The following is a 25,945-nucleotide window of genomic DNA, read 5'->3' on the forward strand; positions in this document are numbered from 1 at the left end:
GGCCGTGCCCCTCGCCTCCACCACCACCGCCGACGTGGCGCAGGCGTTCATCGCCACCTGGGTCGCGCGCTTCTGCGCACCAGCGGACATCTCGTCCGACCGCGGCCCACAGTTCACGTCTGAGCTTTGGGGCGCGGTCGCCCGTTCGTTGGGGGTCACGCTGCACCGCACCACGGCCTACCACCCCCAAGCCAATGGGTTGTGCGAGCGGATTCACCGCTCCATGAAGGCCGCACTCATGGCCGGCCTTCAGGACGACGGTTGGGCCGACCGGCTGCCGTGGGTCCTTTTGGGCCTTTGCATGGCCCCCAAGGAAGACCTCCAGGCATCCGCCGCCGAGCTCGTCTACGGCCAGCCGCTCCGCGTCCCGGGCGAATTCGTGCCCGACGCTACCAGTCCCTGGTCCGCCGCTCGCCAGCGCTCGGACCTCCAGGAGGCCGCCCGATGATTTGCCCCCGTGCCGACGTCCCGCCACGGTGGCCCCCAGTCCTACGTCGCCCCGGCGCTTCGCACAGCGGAGTACGTCTTTGTGCGTCATGACGCGCACCGGGGGCCACTCCGGCTGCCGTACGACGGGCCATTCCGGGTCCTGCGACGGGGCGACAAGTCTTTCATCGTCGACTTCGGCGGCCGGCCGGACCGGATTTCTGTGGACCGCCTCAAACCGGCGCACATGGACGTCGACCGACCACCATGGTTGGCTTCCTCTGCGGCGAGGCCGCCCCCCGTCCACAGTTCCCCCCGCTCGACCACCCACCACCACGTCGGACCCCTCCCCACGACCCTCCAGGGGTCGCTTCGGCTGGGTCATCTGGACCCCCCTTAAATTGACCCTGCCGGTGCAGGTCGATTCTGGAGGGGCGTGTGTAGCGGTTACCGCTGGATGCACACAATCGCCTTGCACCGGCCAGAACACGGCCAGACGCGCCTCTCCCGGGCATGCCCGGACTCACTGTTCCCGGGCACGCCCGAACCTCCCGGGCACGCCCGGTCTCGTCTTTCCCGGGCATGCCCGCTATCGGCTTTCCAGGGCTCGCCCAGAGCGTCCGGGCATGCCCGCTCTCGCCTTTCCAGTGCTCGTCCAGAGCACCCGGGCACGCCCAGCCTCGACTTGCCAGGCCGCAGCCAAACACGCCCGGGCAGGTCCAGACTCGCCTTTCCAAGGCTCGCCCTTGACACCCGGGCATGCCCGGTATAGCTTTTGCCGGGCAAACTTCCCGACATAAATGTGTATATATATTGCTGCCCGATAAACGGGCTTGGGAGAATACCTGAGCTGTTTTGTTTCAATAAAGCAACTCGGACGAATTCCGTCTTTGGTCGCGTCAATTCTTTCGACTCGCGTTGGAGCGCAGTTCCTTCAACAGTATCATTCCAGGATTGGTCTCCTATTTTTCCTGCCCCCGGTATCAAATCAGCCTGGGAAATCTTCCAGAGGAAGCTACTCTATCTTTTGCACAGGCCCATCCCATCTCGTCTTCAGTTGTCCGTAAATAGCCGCCCATGGGACACGGAATCCAGTGGCGAGGCAGTTGCTCTGAAACAGCTTCCCTTCTCTTTCTGGAAAGCAAACCCAACTGAAGGAAATCTCAGATCATTCCACAAAGCCCGCAACATGTGTCCACTCTCAGGAGAGACAAAAAACATCTGTCCAACCACAAGAATGAACTTTCAAACTTATCTCCCTCCTCTCAAACCTGGTCGCACCTCATTAAGTCTGTCTCCAGATTATGCTCTCTATTCCTCACTTCCCTCTCTTGAAATGGCACCATGGCCGACTCCACTCATGAGAAGGCCGAATGCCTCAATTCTGTGATTGCTTATTGTGTCCGCAACCCTTCGTTTTCTGTATGTACCTACCCTCCCCAGTTGTCCGACTGTCCCTGGACTCATTTTGTGCATTTTGGACCTGTGAAAATTGAGGTTTCTCGCAACGCTTGACTGATTTTGTAACCAGACCGGATGGCATCAGCTCACCTGCCCTAAAAACTGACTTTTCTGCTCTTGCACTTCCCTTTTCTGCCCCTTTCACCCTTTCATTTGCTCTAGGAGTCTAGGTCATCTTCCATCTGCTTGGAAATCAGCCAGCATCACCACATTACATAAAAAGGTGCAAAATCTGAAACACCTTAACTCCAGACCGATCAGCTTCCACCATCGACCTCCTTCTGGTGAAACTCACAAAATCCAAAATCTTCAATCTCATTCCCCCATTCAGGTTTTCAAGACTTTTGTTCACCACCATCTCAGATCATCCCACATGAGCAACGATAATCTTTTCTGCCCTCGATATTTAGATCCTTTATGTTCTGTTCCATCCTGATCCATTCTGTGTTGTACCTTTTACATGATCCTTGACTTTCTCTACAAAAAGAGGAACTGACAGCCGAAGGCTCCTCACTGCCATGGGCTTTGCCACCGAACGATGGCGTGCCTGTTGTGAGTGAGGAGCCGCCATGTTGGCCGCTTATGATGGCCAAAAGTCTTTTTTTTTTTTACAATAATTCCATCTCTTGGAGATTATCAACTTATGTTCATTGGCTGGAGGAGTGGGGAGAGGAGGAGGAGGAGGAGGAGGAGGAGGAGGTGATGCTAGCGGGTGGGGAGGGAAGGAACATCACCAGGGTGATTGTTTTTCATGTGGATTGGTTGGGGTGTGTCTTGTTTTCTAAGTTAACAACTGAGTATTGTTTAATATTTGCTAATGCTGTCTCTTTTGTAACCACTATCTGACCAGCAGGTTCCATCTCTCTTCCTGGGGAAATGGCGTCTTCTTCTTATTTCGAAGATAGCTCCAATGAGCTCACATGTGCTATCTGTTTGCAACTGTTTGAAGAGCCAGTTTCACTGCATTGCGGACACTCATTTTGTTCTTCCTGTCTCGAGTATTATTGGGAAAGCAGGGAAGAATCCACTGCCTGTCTTTGTCCAAATTGTCGTGAGGTTTTTCCACAAAAACCAAAACTCCAAAAGAATGTGATCCTTGCAAGGTTGGTAGAACAGATGAAGCTGAGAGAAGGTGAAGGTAGTCACAGTGTTGGGGGTCAGGCTGAGGGAAAGGATGGTGAAGGTGATGATGTCACAGTGAACAGGATGGTGAATGTGGGAGGCCATGAGAGTCACTGTGCGGTGTGTAATGAAGAGGCACCCATGCGGTGTGTACCATATGAGACCGTGTGCTGTGAGAGACACGTGAAGCCCCCTAAACACAAAGGGCACAACCTTGTGGAGCCGGAAATGAAAGTGGAAGATCCCGGATGTACCGAGCATGGGAACTCAATCCACTTCTACTGCAAGGACGATGAGAGCTTGGTGTCTCTGTTGTGTAAAGCTGAACATCAGGACCATGAAGTTGTACCTGTGGAGGTGGCTGTTGCTGAATTCAAGGTATCTGAATCGGTTCAAAAATATTTTTCTCATTTCTGTGTAATTTGCTCAGGAAATTGGTTTTGGCTTTATAATGAAACGAGCCGAATGCACCCGGCGTTGCCCGGGTTCTTTTTGAATGAATTTTCTACTATAATTCAGCTTTTACTCGTGGCCATAGAAGATTGACTACTATAATTCAGCTTTTACTCGCGGCTGTAGAAGATTGACTACTATAATTCAGCTCGGCTTTTAATTGCGAAATGGGCCCAGCCCGGCCGAGGCAGCCTCGACCGGCCTCACCACCTAGCCTATAACCTTCCCGGGGCCCGTCCCGACATTTTTTGTTTCAGAGGTTTCCTCCTATCACCGTTCAGGAGATTAGCGCGTGCAGACAAACAAACAAACAAAAACTTTCTTTTATATATATATAGATAGAAGACTTGCTGAATGCACCCGGCATTGCCCGGGTTCTTTTTGAATGAATTTAATCTTCTCTACATAGGTCCAACGCGAGCCCAGTATCAGTTCGTGCTCAATGATTCCTTGTTCTTTCTTCTGTCGGGCCGTGCGAGAAAGAATTTTATAAGCATGTGTTGCAATCAGTCAGGTATTCCTATTAAGTGCATAAGTTGTACTTGAAGATAATTTTATTTAAGATGAAGAACATTTATTGCGAAATGGGCCTAACCCGGCCGAGGCGTCCTCGACCGGCCTCGCCACCTCGCCTATAACCTTCCCGTCGCCCGTCCCGACATTTTTTGTTTCAGAGGTTTCCTCCTATCTTTCACCATTCAGGAGATTAGCGCGTGCAGACAAACAAACAAAAACTTTTTTAATATATATACTAGCTGAAAGCACCCGGCGTTGCCCGGGTTCTTTTTGAATGAATTTACCACTATAATTCAGTATTTATTCGCAGCCGTAGAAGATTGACTACTACAGTCACGTGAAAAGTAAGTACACCCCATGTAAAGTTTTGACTTTTTCAACATATTTCAACATACAGCTATTTGATCTTCATTTCAACAATATTGATAGATAAAGGTGATATAATATAACAAATATCATGAAACATTTACATTTTGTAATCCATTGTATAATTTAAATAAACATAAATGCAAATTTCGCATGTCGGAAAAAGTAAGTACACCCTTGCCTCTAATAGGTGGTATTGCCTCCTTTGGCAGAAACAACCTCAAGTAGGCGTTTCTTATGACTGTCTGCCAGTCTCTGACATCGACTGGGAGAAATTTTTGCCCACTCCTCCATGCAGAATTCTTTCAGCTGTGCGATGTTTGAGGGGTTTCTTGCATGCACAGCTCGTTTCAAATCCCCCCACAACATCTCGATGGGATTTAGATCCGGGCTTTGACTTGGCCATTCCAGAACCCTCCATTTCTTTATTTTCAGCCATTCCTTGGTGGATTTACTGGTATGTTTAGGGTCATTGTCATGTTGCAAGGTCCATCTTCGGTTGAGCTTCAACTTTCCGACAGATGGCCTCACATTATCCTCAAGCACCCTCTGGTACAATGAAGAATTCATAGTGGATTATATGATGGTGAGCTGCCCAGGCCCTGATAGAGCAAAGCTGCCCCAAACCATAATATTTCCACCACCATGCTTTACAGTTGGTATCAGGTTCTTGTGGTCAAATGCTGTCTTTGGTTTTCGCCAAACATGTCTTCTGGTACTGTGACCAAATAGCTCTACCTTTGACTCATCTGTCCAGAGCACATTGTTCCAGAAGTGTTAGTCTTTGCCTAGGTGTTCATTGGCAAACTTTAGTCTTGCCCTGATGTTCTTTCTGGACAGCAAAGGTTTCCTCCTGGCACACCTCCCATGTGGATCAAATTTGTGCAGCCTTTTTCTAATGGTGGACTCGTGCACTTTGACATCAACAGTGGCAAGAGCTACCTGTCGGTCCCGCGATGACATTCTGGGGTTCTTAGAGACTTCTTTCAGCATCTTGCGGTCTGCTCTCGGGCTGAACTTGCTGGGGCGGCCTGGCCTGAACAAGTTGGCAGTTGTTTGGAATTTTCTCCACTTGTAGATGATCTTCCGGACAGTCGAATGATTGATTTCAAATTGTTTGGAGATCTTTTTAAATCCATTCTCAGACTCTTAGGCATCTACAACCTTCTTTCTGAAGGCCTCAGAGAGCTCTTTTGATCGAGGCATGGTGACGCCGCACACTTCAACAACAAAGAGCAAACCAAACTAAATGTCTGAGGTTTAAATAAGACAGGTCCTCCAAGATCCTCTCTAACGATGTTCTAATCATTTGCACCTGAGCTGGTGCAACTGATTCTAATTTTAGGTATTTGAAGTAGTGATAAATGTAGGGGTGTACTTACTTTTTCCACATGTGAAATTTGCATTTATGTTTCTTTAAATTATACGATGGACTCCAAAATGTAAATGTTTCATGATATTTGTTATATTATATCACCTTTATCTTTCAATATTGTTGAAATGAAGATCAAATAGCTGTATGTTGAAATATGTTGAAAAAGTCAAAGCTTTACATGGGGTGTACTTACTTTTTCACGTGACTGTGTAATTCAGCTCAGCTTTTAATTGCGAAATGGGCCCAGCCCGGTCAAGGTGGGCATCGACCGGTCCCGCCACCTAGCCTAAAACCCCCCTCCTATCTTTCACCGTTCAGGTGATTAGCTTGGCAAACAAAGAAACAAACAAACAAAAACTTTATAAATATAGAAGATGGATAGATATATGAACGAATTGGTTACCCTCCTTGTTTTAAAAAGACAGTCGACAATAATCATTTGAAATAACCGGCCGAGACTGCAACCATTGTCGCACATAGCCAGCAATGTAACCTGGTGTTGAGGACTCTCAAAGAAGAGCAGACCACTTGCTACCTGTGGTCCAGGAATGAATTCGGAATTTGATTATGTTACCAGTGATAACTCGCCGATGCTTTACAAAGGACAGTGTTGGAACTTTAACATCCACCAACTAATAAGACCAGAGAGGACACCCAGTTTTAACGTCTATGTAAGGCAGACACATTGAGGTAACGCCCGGCCTGTATGTCGGAATACACTCCTCGTGTAACATCTTTCTCGTTTATAATGGTGGATTGTAGTTTATGGATACAAGAGTGTGGGGTTTAGCCTATTTCCATATTTATCCAATTATATTCACAAATCAATATTTTAACCCAAATTCTCTTAACCACATGATGTGCTTCCTTCACAGATCAACATAAGTGTCTTGTCGGGCTAATGTCTCGCAGTTATTAATTCAGCACAGTCTCACCAGCCTGGTGTTGGCTTAGCGGTTAGGGTGCCGGCTTGGGATCCGAGCATCCTGGTTTAGAATCCCGGTCGATCGTTGAATTAACGCCAGGGGGGTTGATTCAGCCTGTCATCCTTCCGGGGTCGGCAAATTGAGTACCAGTTCACTGGTAATTCCCTGTGTGTCGCAAGAGGCGACTAACAGGGTTGGTGGGAGGAAGGGCATCCGGCCAAAAAACATTGCTTTGAAAAGGGGACCACGGTGCCCAAAAAAAGGCCAAACCCCACCCTGTGGGGGGAAATGGCCTCTGAAGGTGGTTCTTTTTTTATTCTCGCCAGCAATCCTCCTGCCAGGTGATGATTCCAGAATCCACATTCGAGGTCATGTTCCTCTTTTCTGTTTTCATCCCGGATCGGCGTCATTTAAATAAAGGACTTTTTCCAGGTTCATCTCATAATCTACAATCATTGTGATATTTCTCACAAATGTATTTCAAGTCGATATTTAAAATGATAGTAAAATATTTAATTTCCATATAAATTTTGTATTTTTATTTTGTTAACTGAAGTTTCTTTAATCCATGCAGGGAATTTTGGCTGCAAAGTATCCTCCTCTCGTTGAGTCGATAAAGCAAGTTGGGTCCCAGATTCAGCAGGTGCATCAAGAGGTTCGGGATACACAGGTAAGGGACATCAATTATTGGCTATCATTATAATAAAATGAAAATATAACATGGAAAAACATTACAATCTGCATTTTAAGAGACGATTATCTTTTTAGTATATTTACATTGATTGTGAAACAAGATTGAAGTTTGTTGGAATTTTTTTTTTTTGCATTATAACAAATTAAAATTGGACAAAACAATAAGAAGAGAATCAAGATGGATGGGAATAAAAGAAAATAACATTCCAGGTGATCGCAGAAACAATTACATCGAGATGTTTATAAGAGACTTTCAATCCTGACTGTTTGTTCTTAGGAAGATGTTTTCATGTTTTCTTTCAACTTGCATTCATATTTCAGACCCATACTTTTTGATTCAACAATATATCAAATATTCTCTCGTTAATACGAATCTGGACTTGGGAAATGTTGAAACCCCGTGGTTTGGTGGAACTGAGCAGCATTGCAGCCGGGAGTGTTTCCATTTCTACTTTATTTTTACAGTGTCGCCCATCGGGTAAAGCCGTCTAGAACAGTCGTGTTTGTCTGTCCAAATGCATGTATGTATGTATGTATGTATGTCCCCTCAAATGTACACCAATCAGAGCTGAGGATCTGGTCATCTGAGCATTCCTCCGCCTGGTTGGCCACATCACTCAATGGTGAGGAATCACTTTAAAAACTCTACTAGCTGGATCCGGATCTTCACCAAAATTGAATCGATTCTTCCTTGTCGCATACACAACCTGTCCAAGTTTCGCCCGAATCCGTCCATAACTTTTTGAGATATCTTGCTAAGCATCGTTTTTGGCCCGATCTCCCAATGTTGAAGAATCGCTTAAAAATTCTCAGAGCTGAAATCCGGATCTTCACCAAAATCGAATCGTTTTGTCCTTGTCACATCCGCTACATCTCTGCCAAATTTCGTCCGAATCCCTCCACAACATTTTGAGATATTTTGCTCACAAACAGACAGGGTTGAAAACATAACCCCCATCCAGCTTTGGTGGCGGAGGTAATAAGGATCTTTTATAACACTCGATGATCGTGGCTGTGGTTCTTGTTGTTGATTGTGGGATCCTTTTGTGTAGTTTTGTCTTTTTTCTTCTTTTTTTTATAACCCTCACCTGACGAGAGGGTGTTTCATTTGAGTCCGTTTTTTGTTTCTGTCTGTTTGACTTTGTTTGTTTGTCTGCACAGAATAAATATATATATTTTTTCTTCAACGGTTGGTCCGATTGACAGGAAATTTTCAACATTGGTGCAACTCCACCTGTATAATTTATGATAATTATGACGTCATAGGTCACGTGGTTCGGCCGCCATCTTGGAAAAACCGAGAATCTATGAACCTCTATCTCCGACGGCGCTGAATAGAAAAAATTGAGACATGGCTCATTGTAAAGAACTCTCCATGGGGAGTAAATTATGTTAATGATGTCAGAGGTGCCTCCATTATGACGTCATAATTCGACATGAACAAAACTTCATCCGATCAAGATGAAATTTATTGAGCATAATCTTGGAATAAATTGGTGGAGAAAAAAGAATGACGTCATCGGTCACGTTCGGCCGCCATATTTGATTTTACACAAAAGCCTTAGAAACCACTGAAAACATCCTGGTGAGTGTTTGCAATCTCTGATTGCTCTTTCTTGTTGCTTTTGCAAAATATCACTGCTGTATATATAATTTTGTATGCTCGTTCTGTGTCCTTCTAAAGCGGGGGTTCTTTACCTTTTTGAGTCATGGACCCCTTTTTGAGAATCTGCGAAAACCCCTCCCCAGAAAAATGCACATAAACACAAAATTTTGCATACATTGAATACATTTGATTGCATCAGAAAATTCTTTCCTTCACATACCGTCATAATCAGAATAAAAAAACAATCTTTACAAGAATATATCTCACTTTTTTTATGCAAAAATCAATGACCATTCCCTGAATAAAATGCAATATGTCCAAGTTGTGCAAATTAAACAAAAAATTAACTTTAATTCTGCTCAAAAGTACATTTCAGTGAGAAGGCTGTTGTTGTTCGGCTTCAACAAGAAGATGAAATTGGGGAGTGGTCTTTGACGAGGCAACACGCATGTCATGTTTGTCATACAATCGATTTCTACTTTTCGTTTTGATGGTAACAAGTGCTGAAAATCCTGACTCGCAAAGAGATGTGGTTGCAAACGGGATCAGACCTCCCAGAGATCGCTTTGCCAGACGAGGGTCGGCTTGTGTCAAGGAACACCAAAATTATCCAAGACTTTTCGAGTTGAACTCATGTCGTATCATTTCCTTTGTCCTCAGGTCAATTCACCGCAGGCAGGTTGGTGGTCTTTCTGTCTTCTCCTGACTCCTCTCCGGTCTTGCTCCCCCAGCTCTCTCTGCGCTCTGTCCCCTCAATATTCCTTCAGGTCACACAAGATCTGCCTGCAACCCTCTTATGGTTAAACTGCTAAAGTCTAGGCTCTCTGCTCACCTTCACTCTTTCATTCCCCTTTTCTCCCGCCTCTGGAACAAACTCCCCCACTCACTTCAATCCCACTCCTCCCTCCAGGTTTTTAAAACAGCTGTTCACCACCATCTCTTATCTTCCCCCATCGAAAACCTTGATCTTTTCTACCCCCGGTAATTCACCCCAGAGTCCTTGCAGTGTTCATATGTTTTATTCCTCTCCCACCTCCCCCCAATTCCTCCCGATGTCCCTGCTCTCAAATGTTGTGTTTGTGTCCTTCCCCCTCTCTCCCCATCTTGTCTGCCGCTCCCCTTGTTTTTTGTGTTTTGTGTGTCGGTTTGTCTTTTTGTGTGATTAATGTTAGCTCTTTCACGAGCCTTGATCTTGTATAAAACCACCGTTTAGAGGCCATTTTCCCCCGCAAAGCGGGGGTTGGCCTTTTCGGGGACCGTGGTAGTTGTTGTTTTTTGGTCCCCTTTTTGAAGCAATGTTTTACGGCCGGATGCCCTTCCTGACGCCAACCCTTTTTGCCGTCTTGTATACAAGATCTTGTATACTTGTATACAGGATCTTGTATACAAGATCTTGAATACATAGATCTTGTATACAAAAAAAAAAAAAAAGAGGTCATCTTTGGCAAGGTCTGCATCATTAATACAGTTTATATCAGCAAGGAAAGGATTACGAATCCACATTTCAACTTTGAGGTCATCTGAGCAGAAGTAACCTTCGAACGAGTTCTGTGTTCAGGTGGAGTGTGTCCAGGTGTCTGCACATTTCTGCCTGCAGAGAAATAGTCAGGGCTTTGTCTCTCTCGACTTCATCCTGCAGAAGCACTTCCACCAGCATTGGAAAGTTTGCATCGTTGTCTGCCTCCAATCTCCTCTTCCACGGTGGCAGCTTGGCCAGAAGAGCTCGAAGGGTTTCAGCAGCATCCATAATGGTGACTGCAGGGCCTTGAATCGAAAGACTTACCACATTCATATGGCCAAAAACATCCGCCAAATAAGCCAAGCCGTGAATTAACTCCTCCCTGTGAAACTTTTCCGATAGTGGACTTTCCTTTTCTCTCAAAAAAGTGAAACTTCTGCCCTAAGTTCCATCAAGCACTTCAGGATTTGTCCTCTGGAAAGCCAGCGAGCTTCTGTGTGGTCGAGAAGAACTTCGTATTCTGCTCCCATTTCGTGACAAAACCCCTTGAAAACGCGATGGTTCGGAGCCCTGGCTCTGATGAAGTTGACGACTTTCACGGCAGGAGACGAGACTTCTTTCAGGATTGTTGGCAGAGTCTTTGATGCCAGTGCATGCCGATGTAAGCAAGAATAAGTACACAACATCCTGCACATGGACAAAAAATAAAACTTTTTATAAAAAACTAGCGAAAATACATTTTAAATAATTGTTATGCGCCTGGTTCACGGACCCCCTGAAGCCCATCCACGGACCCCAAAGGGGTCCATGGACCACAGGTTAAGAACCCCCTGTTCTAAAGGGTTTCTACTGTTGTAGAATAATAAATGTTTCCGTTTAAACTGCTGTGTGAATAATCCCAACATTAGCCCTTCTTCCTCTTCTTCAAATTCGCAAAGAGGCTTTTAGACCTGGCAAATTCACGATTAAACAAACTATTTTTTTGGCGGTGATGTTTGGTTCCTGTGTTTACAGTGTTTGTCTCTCTGTATGTATGTATGTATGTATGTATGTATGTATGTATGTATGTATGTATGTCCCTCACATATTTATCCCACATATCGGGTGAGTTTTATAGCCGATAATTACGCTTCTGAAAGGTGGAATGTAAGTAATGCCATTTGGCTTTGCTAGTTATGTTTCCTTCAACACCCTTCAGGGAACGTTCATATATTACGTCATATACCTGGTTGGGGCAAATTATCACACTTGATGATTGGGGGGGGGGGGGGGGAACTGAAATTATGAGAACAGGGTGATTATACATGATGGGGGAGGGGGGGGGGGAGTGCATGCCCCCCAGATCATTACTATTTAAACCTTTGATTCAGGGCTCCAAACATTGAAGCATTTCTTATGACTGCCTCCAACCACCCTGCCTGGTGTTGGCTCGCGGTTAGTGTGGAGGGCTTGGGATACTCGGGTCCTGAGTTTGAATCCTGGTCAGCTATTGGATTCACACCAGGTGAGGTTGACTCAGCCTGTCATCCTTCCGATGTCGACAAAATGAATACCAACTCACTGGGTCCTCAAGGAGGTTGGTGGCAGGATTTGCCCTCCGGCCCCCGTAAAACACCTCATTCCGTAACGCACACACAGGGATGTGTCGGGATGGTGCGAAGGTCACTTTGATAATGTTGATGAACTGACCACCATATAGAATAAACCGGTCAGTGTCTCGATGCAATCTCTTCACTTCCATCGTAACAGACAGCTTAGAGACTTGGAGTACCTCAAAATAATTTAATGCTTACATTATTTGCTGACTGGTATCCCCACCCAGGTCATACGATCCTCTTCAACGAAAGTATCAAACAAGCCCGGCTACGCCGCTGTTAGACTTTCGGTCTTGTTTCCTTTAAAACGGATCCTAAAGTCGCTTTGTTGTAATTTTAACCTCTAATTTTAAATGAAACTTTAACAAACCTTCGTAAATGATTTTCTCCAGGTGTCGGGCAAAGAGAAGGAGGAACGGCTGGAGGGGGAGAGAAGAGAGATGTATCGAGCTGTGGATGAAAAGGTAAATCGCATGAAGAGGTGGCTCAGTGAGAGACAGAGTGTGAAGCTTTCTCACCTTGAACACCAGAGGGAGAACTTGCAACAGGAGATGGAATCTCTCTGTGAAGAAGAATCCACCCTCAAAGCATCACTCAAGGAGATGGAGGCAGTTTCATTTCTGGAGGTGAGGCTGATTCTGAACATCGCATGGAAGACAAAGTTTAAGAGTTTCACTTCAGAGCGAGATTAGTATTTCAGAATAGGATATTGAGGCTTTGGTTTGAATTTGGCTGACAAACACAGACACACACACACACACACACACACACACACACACACACACACACACACACACACACACACACACACACACACACACACACACACGTATGACAATTCCATTTATAAATTGTCCAGTATTTGGTGATTCCTAAAACATAATATTGTTACAGCCCCCCCTCCCCCCGCCCCATAGTCTGCACTGGTTGCCTGGTTCGAATCCAGTTAGTGTCAAAACGACCGCAACCTTCATCTACCTCAAATGCCCCCTGTTACATTTGCATTTGATGACCTTTGACCTTGTTACCATACAGATTGGATTCCCCAAAGTGAGTGAGGGACATGCTGATGAGCGATCACATGACTGATCTTAATCCTTGGCTGAGCAAACAAAGTCACATCACATAATGTGATAGTCTGGCGGGTCAGAGACCGTGACCAATTGACCTTTAACAGGTTGTACAAAACTAACAGATGAAGCCACCAGGACAACCACAATTCACCCATAGACCAAATCTAGTTTATATTGCTTATTGAAAATGCCATGGAGTGGAAATAAAAGGTAGCAAAGCATGAAAAATATGTCGGCCAATAATAATTCCCCTTGCACAACTACCCGGTATACGCCCACAATTGAAGGAACAAATTGTCAGTCCTCAAGTAGCCCAAGCCTCATCTGGGCCTGATACAAGAGATAGACGAGGGACATTCACAAGAAAAAAAATAACTTCTGGGCAAACCGACTTGTTTTCAAGTCCACAGTTGTTCCCTTCGGCAGGGGGGAAGGAACGCCACCCGGCATCGAGGCGTGGTGTTGGCAGGCGTGGTCTCTGCTGAATCTGCCTGACCAGCACTTGGGCTCCCAGCTGCATCGTGCTCCCCATGGTCCTGGGATAAATGTAAGCAGGCAGCGAGAGCATCTTCGCCTGCATCCCACTTAATAGAAAGTCGCATGCCAACGTCACTGGGTGAGAATTACACCACTCCACTCTCACTCACCATTGGTGGAGTGGCCCCTCTTTGACCCTACATCCAATGTGCTGGGGATATAGGATACCATCAGAGGCAGTAGATTTAGGATACCAGTGCTAAAGAGAGATAGACGGCTGCGTGCAGTCCCTGGTCAATCTGCCTGAGTGAACTGCCATACTCGCCGGCGCTGAAGCAGCTCTCTGAATATTTCCAGAGAGATGTTCACTCTCATGGACAGATGAACGAATTGGAGCACAGGAAGAGCAGGAGAAATTTGCAGGAAGTTTCTCATCACTTGGTCTGGTGTTCAGAAAGTCCAGAACCAAATCTATCACCTCGTCCATAAAGCCTGGTGTAGGCTTAATGGTTGAGGGGGCTGGCTTAAGATATTAAGGTCTTGAGTTTGAGCCTCTGAATTAACGTTAAATTGACACCAGGTGGTTTGACTCAGCCTGCCACCCTTGTGAGGTCGTCAAAATGCATACCAGCTTATTGGTAACGGGGCATTGCATCAGGCATTGCATCAGCAGAACAGCTGCACCCACAGAAGATGATGCAACCAAGTAGCCACAAGCTGCATACAAAACAACAACAACCTCGTCCAGAAGGGAGAATTTGCCATTGGGACAAATCTGGATCGGAAAGTTCGCAGATCGTATCAGTCCCATGGAGTCACAGAAGTCCTTTCCTGAATTGCCATGGCTGATATAGGTACCAACGCCCAGCCAATTTGCATGGTGACAATTGAAATTTGCCACATATGGAGAAGAGAGAGAGTTGGGATGAGTGGGAAATGTTGGTCCTTGTTGTTTGAGAGTTGAAGATGGAGTCGTCACTGTTTGGAGAAGGGTATAACACACAGACAAACAAGAGTTAGGGGAATAGGGGAGGGGAAGTTGCTGCCAGAGGTACTCCTGGGGGTTGGAAGGTCTAAGATCATTACAAGGGCAGTGAGAAATTGAGTTATTGTAAAAAGCAACTCAGCTGCTGTGGCGGAGCTCAGGCCTATAAAATTATAGGAGACAGATACACGTGATTATGACCCATCAACATACAACACCAAATCATAATTTTGGAGTGGATTGTCTCTCGTCAGGTCATGGCATTAGCATATGCATCACGACCTCCTCACAGTCATGCGGCTATACATCTTCTGTGGTAGGCAAAAGAGAAGTAGGGTTCAGTGGTGGACATCGCCGAATTATGTTGTGGGTCACAGCTATACTCTATATCTATCTATACCTATATCTATCTATCTATATCTATCTATATCTATATCTATATCTATATCTATATCTATATCTATATCTATATCATATCTATATCTATCTATCTATATATATATCTATACTGGTAGCTCTTGAAGCTGACAAATGGTGCATATTTGTTCTTAATAGGACAGTGGTAACAGCATGTGGCACCAGAAGGATTAACGTTGTGCCTAGAACAATTGATTCTGTAGCTTGTACTGCATAGGAGGCTGCTGCTGCTGCCCTCAAACACGGTGGAAATCCTGAAGCCACAGGGTCCCAATTTTGTGCCATAGTAAGCAATGGGACGCATCTTATCTCAATGCTTCGGTGTGAGTACCGCTTGAGCGAGGCCATGCGTTTCATGGGAGTACAGATGAAAAATAATGTGTCGATCGTAATTTTGCCTGGTCGCATACTTTTAATTCGTTCTACATCATTCATTTGGATGCGTTGTCCATAGACGGTTCAGAACCTGATCTAGTTGGTCACGAGAGGCATTTATGACAGCCACATGCAGGATGTCAATCACCATGAATGTGGAGGAATTCGCCTCACTCTTCCTTTCCCATCGGAATCCATCGGAGCTAATTTGCCAGAGTTGGGCATCATGGAAAGCTCCTGAAGCTATTGCCTCATCCTTCAGAGACTGTTTTTAGCCTCGTGATCATTGGACGTATATCCTCAGCCAGATATCCCTCGGCCAAAGTAATGTGTGGCGTTATCTCATGCAGTTGTTTAAACAGATCCAATTGTTCCTTTAACAGGTGTACTTCCATACCTATTCCCTGTTGTCCTATCCACAGTGATCCCAATGTTACGTCATACCTTTTTTTGTAGGCGTGGAGACACTCTCTCTGCATAATCTGCATCATCACCTTTTGTGTCATATTATGATGTACAGTGCAGATGAGGTTTCCACTGTGAAAGGTCTATCTGGTTGAGTTATCCAGTCCTGTACTTGAGACACACAATTCGTCAATTTTACAAAATGAGCCTTCAAAGTACGAGAAAGCTCGTCGTTATCCAAAGTCCACCAATACACAACGGTTTCAGTGGTTGTCTGCAGAAAATTAAAAACAGTGTCACATGATGACTCGGGCATTTCTAAATAAGCCCCATTAGGAGAACATTTTACTGTGCAATTTAGTCTGCATAGCAAATCGCTGCCCAATAAGTTGACCAGAGTATCTGCTGCTAGCAGGAATGCACGCTGTCCTGACAAGGTCCTCATTCCACATGTAATTTTTTGTTACAGGAGTTGATATTGGTATTCCTGATCACCCAATTGCATTTATATGTGCTTGTGACAGCAGAACATTTGGGAAGCCACTCTGCATAATTGTCGAGCGTGGGGCGCCTGTATCTATTAGGAAGGGGATTTCTTGCCCTGATACCTTCATAGTAAGGGTCGGTTCTTCGGAAGGTTTAGAAGTTGGTAACCGTAATGCTGATGTTTGGCCCAGGCACACCTATTGTTGTTATGGTGTGAAGGGGTTTTGCATAATCCACGCAGCCTGATTTTGTGGCCATGGGTTAAAATTTGGGTTTTCGATTGGCCGTCGTGCAGGCATACCTTTGTTTGGGCACTGCTTGGCTCAATGTCCAACTTGGCCGTACCTGTGGCATGTGTTCCTGCCTACATATGGTGTTGTTAGATCCTTGGCCACGATTACCTCGCGTACCTCTCTATTGCTTGCGATACCCTCTATCCCCTACCTTTTGCATTGCACTTACTTGCAACTGCATTAACTTATTAGAAGCTTCAACACTTTGCATCAATCTTGTGGCAGTGTCTGCTCCTTTTTGGTCCATTTAGCGAAAGCAATGGGTGACATTTGGCAAAAGGGCCACTGTATCTTTTGTTTCCCACTCCCAGCATGTTTTCTTTACATCGGACTGTAATTTTGCATTTAGCCCGTTTATGAAAACGTGGAAGAGGCATTTTTCACCTGCATCACCTTTCATTCCTGAATGTTTCCTAAACACCGTCCGCAATCGTTCTAAATAGTCCGTCGAATCTTCGTCAAGCTTCTGTTTGCATTCCTGAATTTTGCCCCAATCGATTCCAGTGGGCACAATTTCCAGTGCTTGGTTAAGCAGGCCGATATTTTCCTATCTTATGCTTTTGATCCATATTCCGAGTATGGCCAATTGGCTTTGTTTAAATTGGAGTAATAGCCCTTCAGCCACAACCATATATCGAACAGGACATTCATATCTACGTATGCTGGTTTATTATTGACACATTTTATTGACAATTATTATTATTGACAATTTGTTTGACAAAAATTTGGAATGCAAAACAATGTTTATTCACCAAAAATTATATATATATTTGTGAAATTTATGAGGATCATCCCGACTGGGGCATGGACCTCACAATGACACTTAAATCGGTCGCTGACCAGGGTCGGTACACATGTACTGGTCCATCATTTTGTCCCGGGAATTCTCTTGCGGCATTTGCAGTACATTCCCATCATCTTCATGATCATTGTCAACATTAATTATGACACTTGAATTCTTGGGACTCATTTCTTTGACACGAGTGATGCTTTTAGTGGCTATCTGCCTCGGTGATGCATGACTTTCAGTTGGTCTCTCTGTCGTCGTGGTACTTGTTGAAGCCTGCCCCAACTCATCTCTTAATTGTCTCGATAATCCTCTATACGGAGATTCTGCCGCAGCCATACCCGATGCTCCCCATGATGACGGTGCACTTAGCATCACTGGGGCATAAGGTGGTGGCGGCGGCAGCTGCCAGTCGTCATCTTCATTTTCCTCTTCAACAATTAGCTCTGCCTTTACGGCTCTTTGCACTTTCTTGTCTTTCCCGATTTCCAGCGGCATTTGAGTTGTAACTTCATTGACAAAACCTTGTGCCTTATCGAGATTACGTCTTGAGCTAGATAAGGCTGAAAAAATTATATTGCTGGTCTCTGGTCAGACCAAAGTTCCAGAATTGATGCGGCGATGGGGTTTTTTTTTTTTTTTTGCAAAGCATGGATTTGCACATATAAAGGTGTTGTTTTTTGTGTCCTCATGCCTTGCGGTCCTCTTCATCTGCCGTGGCGCCGTCCAGAGAGAAATTATAGACAGCCAATGGGACTTGTCGGCCTTTTTGTAAAGAATGAACAGAAGCTTAAGTTATTTTAAAATGTATTTATTCTGAAAATCATTGAGTTCTTCAAGCATATTCTACTATTATAGACTGCCATTTCGTTCTCGAGATCACCTCGCCGTACCGTCAAACATTCCAATGCGTCGATCGCGTCAACACTGCGCATGCACAAGTGGTCTAACAAGCAGATGGTCTCCCACGATCTCTTCTCCCAGTCCACCAGATTATCAGACACTTACAACTTCATGACAAACGAGATAGGATCCAGGCCTAACTAAAGAGACCACCCGCAGCTCTCTAGGCCTTCCTGTGGCTTCACACGAACCCGACAAAGAACGTCTTAGTTTCAATAAATGACAATATCCAGCCGATTGGATTCGTGACGGCACGGCGCACAGCACTACTCATATCTTTGGAATGGCTGGTTGGATTTGGACAAACTAAATGCAGTTTTGTAGGGGAGAACCGTGCGCGAACGTTGATACCAATGGCGACCCTCACGGACCCGTATTTCCCGAGATAGCGCGCCGGCCCGGCAACAACAGGCGCGCGCTGTTGTAGGTACCATTGGAAATTAAAGAAAAAAAAATAATTGTTGATGCACAGGCTCAAAATCGATGCACGCACTGACCAGAGACCGGAAATATATTTTTCTCGGCCTAACTTTGATTTTTTTCATTTATTTTCATACTTTCCTCAAGCCTCATCATAAATGCTTCCCAATTTACTTCCATTGCAGTTTTCTGATTCTGCCCTCTAATTTTCAATTCCTTTCTCAGATTTTCCAGTTTCTCTCTATCAAAAGTACCATCTTCTGGAAAATTCAACTTTGTATCGCCCTCTGTCCACTTACACCATTTCCGAACATCACTTACAGACTCCGACCCGTAATTTTCATACATGTATCTAGCGCAAATTCTCCCATTGGGGGGCTCAACCTGGGCCGAGTTTCCATGCTTATTGCCCCTTCCCAAGCTTCACAATTGCAATACACAGGCTGTTGCACCAAACAACACAAACACCAGGATAAAACAGGGCAAACGCCAATTACTCAAACAAAACAATTTGTCAATACTTAAATTTTACAATTTACGGCATGCAGTCTGTTACACACATTTACAAAACTACTTTATTTAACACTTCAAACATCCGGACTCTTACCCAATGGGACTTCCCATCCCATACAACCCATCCTCTATGTTGTGAAAATAAACCAAGTCCACAACTTTGTACCATAGGTAGGTTTAATCTCAATCAGATCTTTAGCATCAGCCTGCAAAATACAATCATGCAATAGATATCAGGATCTTGGCATCATATAGGGAGGATCGGTTATCTATCTATAATTCCAGTAATCTCTGTGTGTTTGTTTGTACGTTTGTACGTTTGTACGTTTGTACGTTTGTTTGTCTGTGACCGCTGTTTCTCGACAACCACGGGTCCGATATACTTTTAACTTGCCAGGTATATTGCTGGGGACCCGAGGATGTGCCTTTTCAAGGTTTCATATTAATCGGACAATTACTTACCGAGCTATGTCCAAAAAACGATTCAACCAATCAGAGAGCAGCGAACTATCGCGTGTGCCGAACGTGGCGGACACACTCTGCCTCGGATGGCACATTTGAGAGCGTATTCATTTATTTCACGTTTGCAAACTATGTTGGCGCTATGTTGGCGTTAAACTATGTTTTAAAACTAATAAAAACCATTTCATGTAAATAGAGGGGGGGGGGGGGGATTGTCACTGTACTCGCACGAGCAGATGGCGGAAGTGCCTGACCGCCAAGTGAAGTCCGAGCAACTCGCGGTCGAAGGTACTGTAACGGCGTTCGGGCGGGCGGAGCTGCCGGCTAAAGAACGCCAGCGGTTGCCAAGCTGCGTTTTAAAACTAATAAAAACCCCGGGGGGATTGTCACTGTACTCGCAAGCCGTTCGCCGTTCGCTTTGGCGTTGCGAATGGACCAAAACATTTCATGGACGAAACCATTTCATGTAAAGCGTTCGCCGTTCGCTTTGGCGTTGCGAATGGACCAAAACATTTCATGTACCAAACCATTTCATGTAAACAGAGGGGGGGATATAATTTTCGATATAGATATAGTACGGGCATGCCCTAGTATTAGTCAATGCAAGCAAGCCGTGCGAGTACGTACCGTTCAGGACTACATGTCATAGTAAAATGTCACAGGAGTGGCTCCGCGTCACGGACGTCCGAGGTCTTATAGACGCCCCTCTGCGGTTTAAGTGGGCATCACTCCTGGGTTCAACTTTGATATACATTTTCACTACATTCTCCCCACCGTTAGAACTACACTGCCGCTAGGCAGGAATCAAGCGTGCGTCAGCATTAATTGATTGGGGACGTCATTCCGTGCCAGTCGGTCCATCCGTAGCGGTCAGGGTGGCGAATTACTCTGCCAGCACGGGTCTGGAAACTACCGGGTACGGCCTCCCCAAGCCCAGAGTCCCCTGCAGCGGAGTAGCCACTGGAGGCAGGTGTCGGAGGGGGCATCTCAGGGCCTTCATGCAGGGGTGTATTTGATGAAGGAAGGGACGGCAGATGTTCCATAGAGGAAGCTTTGTGGGAGTCCATAGACTCGTAGATCGGTTCGTCGATATCCCCATAAGGGTCGATGACCCCACATGGGGCGAGATGGCATACGGAGACAGTGGACTAGCGTCCATCTGCCATCATCACACGAGCATGCTCGGGATTAGCCTGGAGTACCTGCACCTTATCCACTAAGGGGTCGTACTTGCTTGTGCGAACCGCACGTTTGAGATAGGCCGGCCCCGGCTCAGCGAGCCAACTGGGTAAAGATCGGATACTACCCGAGCTTCTAGGGTAGTGGAACAGTCTCTCGTGAGGAGTCTGGTTGGTGGCTGTACATAGTAGAGCCCTGATCGAGTTCAGCGCCGCAGGTAGCGACCAAGCCCATTTATCGAAGCCACGGCCGAGGGTCCTGAGACTTAGCATGACGGCCCTCCATATAATCCCATTGAAGCGTTCGACCTGCCCATTCGCCTGGGGCCTGTACGTTGTGGTGTAACTCGAAACGACATTATTTTGGAGCAAGTAACCCTTCACGTCCTGGGACAGGAACACCGCACCCCGATCGGTATGCACGTAGGCCGGATACCCGAACATAGAAAACAAATTCTGCAGGCACCGTATGACCGTGGCAGCTGTCGTATTCACGCACGTGTAAGCAAAAGGGAATCGCGAGTACTCATCAACGATAGTGAGCAGCTAACGAGAGGCACTCGACACCGGCAGCGGCCCTTTGAAATCCATTGCCTATCTCTCCCACGGTCTAGTAGCCCTAACCAGCGTCCCCATGGGAGGGTTGTAAAAAAGCGGTTTGAGTTCCGCACATATAGCGCAGTCGCGGCAGATCCGGCGGATGTCCTCAATCGAGTACTGCAGATTACCACTACGCACAAAATGAGCGAAACGCGTCACCCCAGGATGACACATAGTGCCGGGCAAAGCGCGCAGACTCTCCAGAGTTACGATACCCGCGCACGTAGCCGGCCTCGATAAGGCGTCGGCGACCAGGTTATCCTTCCCCGGGTGATATTTGATGGTGTAGCAGAAGTCGGCGAGTTCTATACGCCAGCGAGTCATTTTCTCATTCTTAATGCGTTGAGCATGTAGGGTGTCGTACATGAACGCTACGCTTTGTTGATCCGTGATGATTTGGAAGCATCGCCCGAGTAAGTACGGTCGCCATCGCCGAATCGACTCAACGATGGCATATGCTTCCTTTTCGACAGACGAATGCCTCCGCTCAGCGGAGGTGAGAGTCCGCGAAAATAAAGCCACCGGGCGCCCCCCCTGGGAGAGTGTCGCCACTATCGCATGATCCGAGGCATCACTTTCTAAGACGAAAAGATTCGCTCTCGTCGATCGTCGCCACAGCGGCGCCGGCGATGTCGGCCTTAAGGCCCCCGAAGGCTGCCAAGGCGGCTGGACCCATGGGGAACGTGTCGCAGGCCACAAGGGGGCGGAGCTTTGTGGAGAAATTTTGCACCCACTTCGAATAGTGGGCGAACAGCCCGAGAGCGTGCTTCAGCGAAGCTCGATCGCTAGGCGGAGCCATATGGAGCAAAGGTCACAGACGCTCCATATCTGGAGAGACAGAGCCATGGGTCACGGTGTACCCCAGAAGATCTATCGTGCGTCGAGAGTAACGACACTTAGCCTCATTCATGGTTAGGCGATACCTCTGCGCGACCTCGAGGAAGCACTTCAGATTAGCATCATGATGCCCCGGTCATACCCACAAACCGGAAGATTGTCCAGATACACAAAGACATCTGTCAAGTTCTCCTTTGTAACGAGGTCGTCCATAGCCCTCTGAAAACAGGTGACCCCATTCGTTACCCCAAAAGGTAATCAGGTGAACTGGTATAACCTTTGACCCGATTCAAAGGCGGTATAGATGCGATCAGCCCTAGAGATGGGGATCTGATGATATGCACTACGCAGATCGAGAGTGCTGTCGACTGAGTACTGGGCCACCTGTCATACCAGCGCGTCCAATCCCCGGTAACGGGTAGGCGTCCAGCTGTGTAAAGCGATTAACCGTCTGTGAATAGTCGATTACCATGCGTCGGCGATGGGCTTCACTTCACACCACTAAGACCTGGGCCCGCCACGGCGACCGGCTAGGTTCTATGATACCCTCCTTTAAGAGCTGGGCCGTTTCTTCTGCAATGAATTGCACGTCCGCTCGTGAGTAGCGCCGTGATTTCACCGCTACATGAGTGCAGTCAGTGGTCAGGTTGGGGAACAGTGAAAGAGGCTCGATTTCCATTTTCGCTAGTGCACACACAGCAAGCGTGTCAGTCACACCGAATTCCATTTCCAAACGTCCATGCCGCTTAAGAAAATCGTGTCCTAACAGAATGTCGGCACATAAAGCAGGCAAGACCATGAGATGTACATCTGGAAACATGCGTCCCTTTATCACAAGTTTCAATCGACATTCCCCTTTCGTGCTGAGCCGAAGCCCCTGGGAGGCCATGAAGATCCGTCGTGTTGTCCCAAGGACCGGCCACCAATGTTTAAGCACCAGTTGTTGATCGATAAAACTATCCGTAGATTCCGTGTCAACTAAAGCCCGTGCAAAAATGCCTTCGACCATGAGTGGAATAATGGCTTGAGCAAGGCCGGAAGATCCGGCAGGTATTGAGCCATCCAGGCGAAAAGATCGCGCCTCGCGTGTGGAGCCCACGCCGGCTGCAGTTTTCCGGTCGTTTGAGCGGCCTCCGGAGGGCCCTTGTGTCAAAGGCATAGTTGGAGCTTCAGGAGCTTGTAGTCCGTACGAGCAGCCGTCAAACGGCGCTCGAGTCACGCGAGAAGGATCGCAGCCATCTGTAGTTTCACATGCTGAGGCAAGAGCGTGTAGTTCGTACGTGCTGCCATCAGAGGGCGCTCGTGTCACGTGCTTTGTTTGCGTCAAAGCGGGAGCTTGTCATTTGGTTGAGTTGCCTTCGGAGGGCGTTCGGATTCCAGTCAAGGACGGTCGCTCCGTGGTCAATCGTGTTCGCGCCATTTGTTTTGGCGGCCCGATGTATCTCACCAAGGTCGAGTGTGCAGCCAGGGGCCCACGAGGAGGAGGACCACTCATCAAAGTCGGGTGAGGCGCCCCGCTCCGTGCTCGGTCCGCGCAAAAAGGTCCGTTGGCTCGGCGATAAGCCCATTCAAGGTCGCGCGAGTTCGTGCGCCCAGCGCGGTCTTCCGACAGACTTTTGCAAAATGTCCTTTCGTTGAACACAAATGGCATATTGCTTCTCGAGCCGGACACGCTGACCTGGGATGCTGTCGGTTGCCACAGAAGTAACACGTTACATTTCGTACAGGCCTTGGCCTGGCCGCCGTCGCCGCAGCCAAGCCCAAATCCGAGTCCACCTCGGGAGCGGCCAAGGGCTCTGCTAGCGTGGTCGGGTCTGCTCCCGTATCCTCGGCGGTAGCCCTCTCCGGTCGCGCGAGTTGAGAAGTCCCCGCGACGACCCGTGTGTGGTCATAGGCGGTAGATTGTTCCCGGGCCTCCGTGTAGACGTGAGCCACCCGGAGAACCTCCGCGAACGTCAGGTCAGCTGTCTCCAAATGTCTGAGCCTGAGAGCAGGAGCGCCGATCCCAGAGACGAAAGCGTCTCGGACAAGATCGTCCTGGACTTGCTCGTGATTGCGGACCTCTTGGGTACTGTCCGCTAGCAGTTGTCGTAGCTCCTGAGCGAAGCAGTCTATCGACCTAGTGGGCTATTGCCGCCGCGATGAGAGCATATACCTGGTGTATACCATGCTCCGTTTCTTAATGTAAATACGCTTTAGCACCGCCACAGCGGTATCGTACGTCGTACATCGCCCAATGCTCCGGTAGACGTGGTGGGTCCACTTTAGTCTGCAGAACGTCCAGTTTCGTTTCAGCAGTGGGAACGGTCTCCTGGGCTTTGAACTGGTTCTCCAGTGTCCTGAGCCAGTGAGTTAACTCAGAGCCCGAGTCCGCAGCTTGTGGGTCGGCGCTGAAGGTCGGTACATGGATCATCCTGTGTCCCGCCATTTCTGTAGATCTTGATTGAGATTAAATGTTTTGAAAATAAACCAAGTCCACAACTTTGTACCATAGGTAGGTTTAATCTCAATCAGATCTTTAGCATCATCCTGCAATATACAATCATGCAATATATATCAGGATCTTGGCATCATACAGGGAGGATCGGTTGTATTAGTCAATGCAAGCAAGCCTAGAATACATGTGCGAGTACGTACCGTTCAGGACTACATGTCATAGTAAAATGTCACAGGAGTGGCTCCGCGTCGCGGACGTCCGAGGTCTTATAGACGCCCCTCTGCGGTTTAAGTGGGCATCACTCCTGGGTTCAACTTTGATATACATTTTCACTACACTCTATACCTCTGGTGTAGGCATTACACTGTGCGCACATTGGGGATTTTCACCCCTTGTCTCTCTTTGGAGACTTTTACCTCCTGAATATCTGCATCTTCACAGCATTTGAATCACAAACATGCGAGACCTCCAGCTAGTTGGATTTTAACTCTGTGCAATCCAGCTGGCACTCTTACCATTCAAATCATCAGCCCTCTTAACCTCACTGGGGACTCTGGGTTCCCTGTCTAGGAACCCCCTTTTCCAAACCATCACAAAGACAACAGGATTCTAACCTGCTTTCTCTGGCCTTATAAATGTTTAAACTCTGAACACTTCGGATCGCGTTACCCGGTAGGTCAGAGACGGGCATACGACCTGCAGTTAGGGCATTTACCTTTATTCCAGCCGGCTGTCCGTGTCTGCCGTCACCCAGCCGAGCCCTCGTCTCCTTTCTCTCCTCTGCGGTTTGTGATCCTGCCGACTACGCCAATTATTGTTGAAGAATTAGCCTTGCGGTTCGAGTAATACATTTATTAATACAGAGCTAATGCATCAAAAAAAAGGATGCATGGAGAACAGCTACACGCGAGGCAGCATGAAGATTATTCTGGCCAGAGTGCGGTGGCTCTGGCTTCATTTACACATTTTGTCATGGGTGGGGGCCATTGATGTGAAACAGCTGTGGGCTTTTGCCCAAGGCACCGATCTGATAAGGAGTGAGCTCATAAAAAAGAGACTGTGGAAATAGAGTTTGGACAGCCAGGGAAATTAATTGTGTTGCGGGGTCCCCCCCTTACCCCTCTGGTCTTGGTAGACCTCCGAACCCCGAGAGGGTCCCCGGCAGAAAGATGTGTTATCCTTGGTTGAAATCCAGCAAATAATGAAACCCTCGATGGAACCAGTAAATGAAACGGTCAAATCAATAATGCAACCACACCAGGTTATAAACAAACGATAATATATTATAAATCACACACA

The 25,945-nt window shown here is 47.0% G+C and overlaps 1 protein-coding gene across 6 annotated transcripts in view; it reads left to right on the forward strand.

Annotated features, from left to right (window-relative positions):
* Positions 1–25,945, forward strand: part of LOC137413424 (E3 ubiquitin/ISG15 ligase TRIM25-like) — an 88,371-nt gene that overhangs the window by 12,638 nt on the left and 49,788 nt on the right. For 4 of the 6 annotated variants that reach the window (XM_078770092.1, XM_078770096.1, XM_078770091.1 and 1 more), the window contains exons 2-4: positions 2,741–3,387; positions 7,220–7,315; positions 12,391–12,624. In XM_078770092.1, the coding sequence (XP_078626218.1) occupies positions 2,764–3,387; positions 7,220–7,315; positions 12,391–12,624 (954 nt within the window). In that variant the 5' untranslated portion in view covers positions 2,741–2,763. Of the gene's footprint in view, positions 1–2,737; positions 3,388–7,219; positions 7,316–12,390; positions 12,625–25,945 lie in introns of all 6 variants that reach the window. The other 2 variants (XM_078770093.1, XM_078770095.1) reach the window with 1 other exon arrangement.

The sequence above is a fragment of the Myxine glutinosa genome, chromosome 1 (assembly GCF_964187855.1).
Source record: "Myxine glutinosa chromosome 1, kmMyxGlut1.1, whole genome shotgun sequence".
Classification (NCBI taxonomy): Eukaryota; Metazoa; Chordata; class Myxini; order Myxiniformes; family Myxinidae; genus Myxine; species Myxine glutinosa.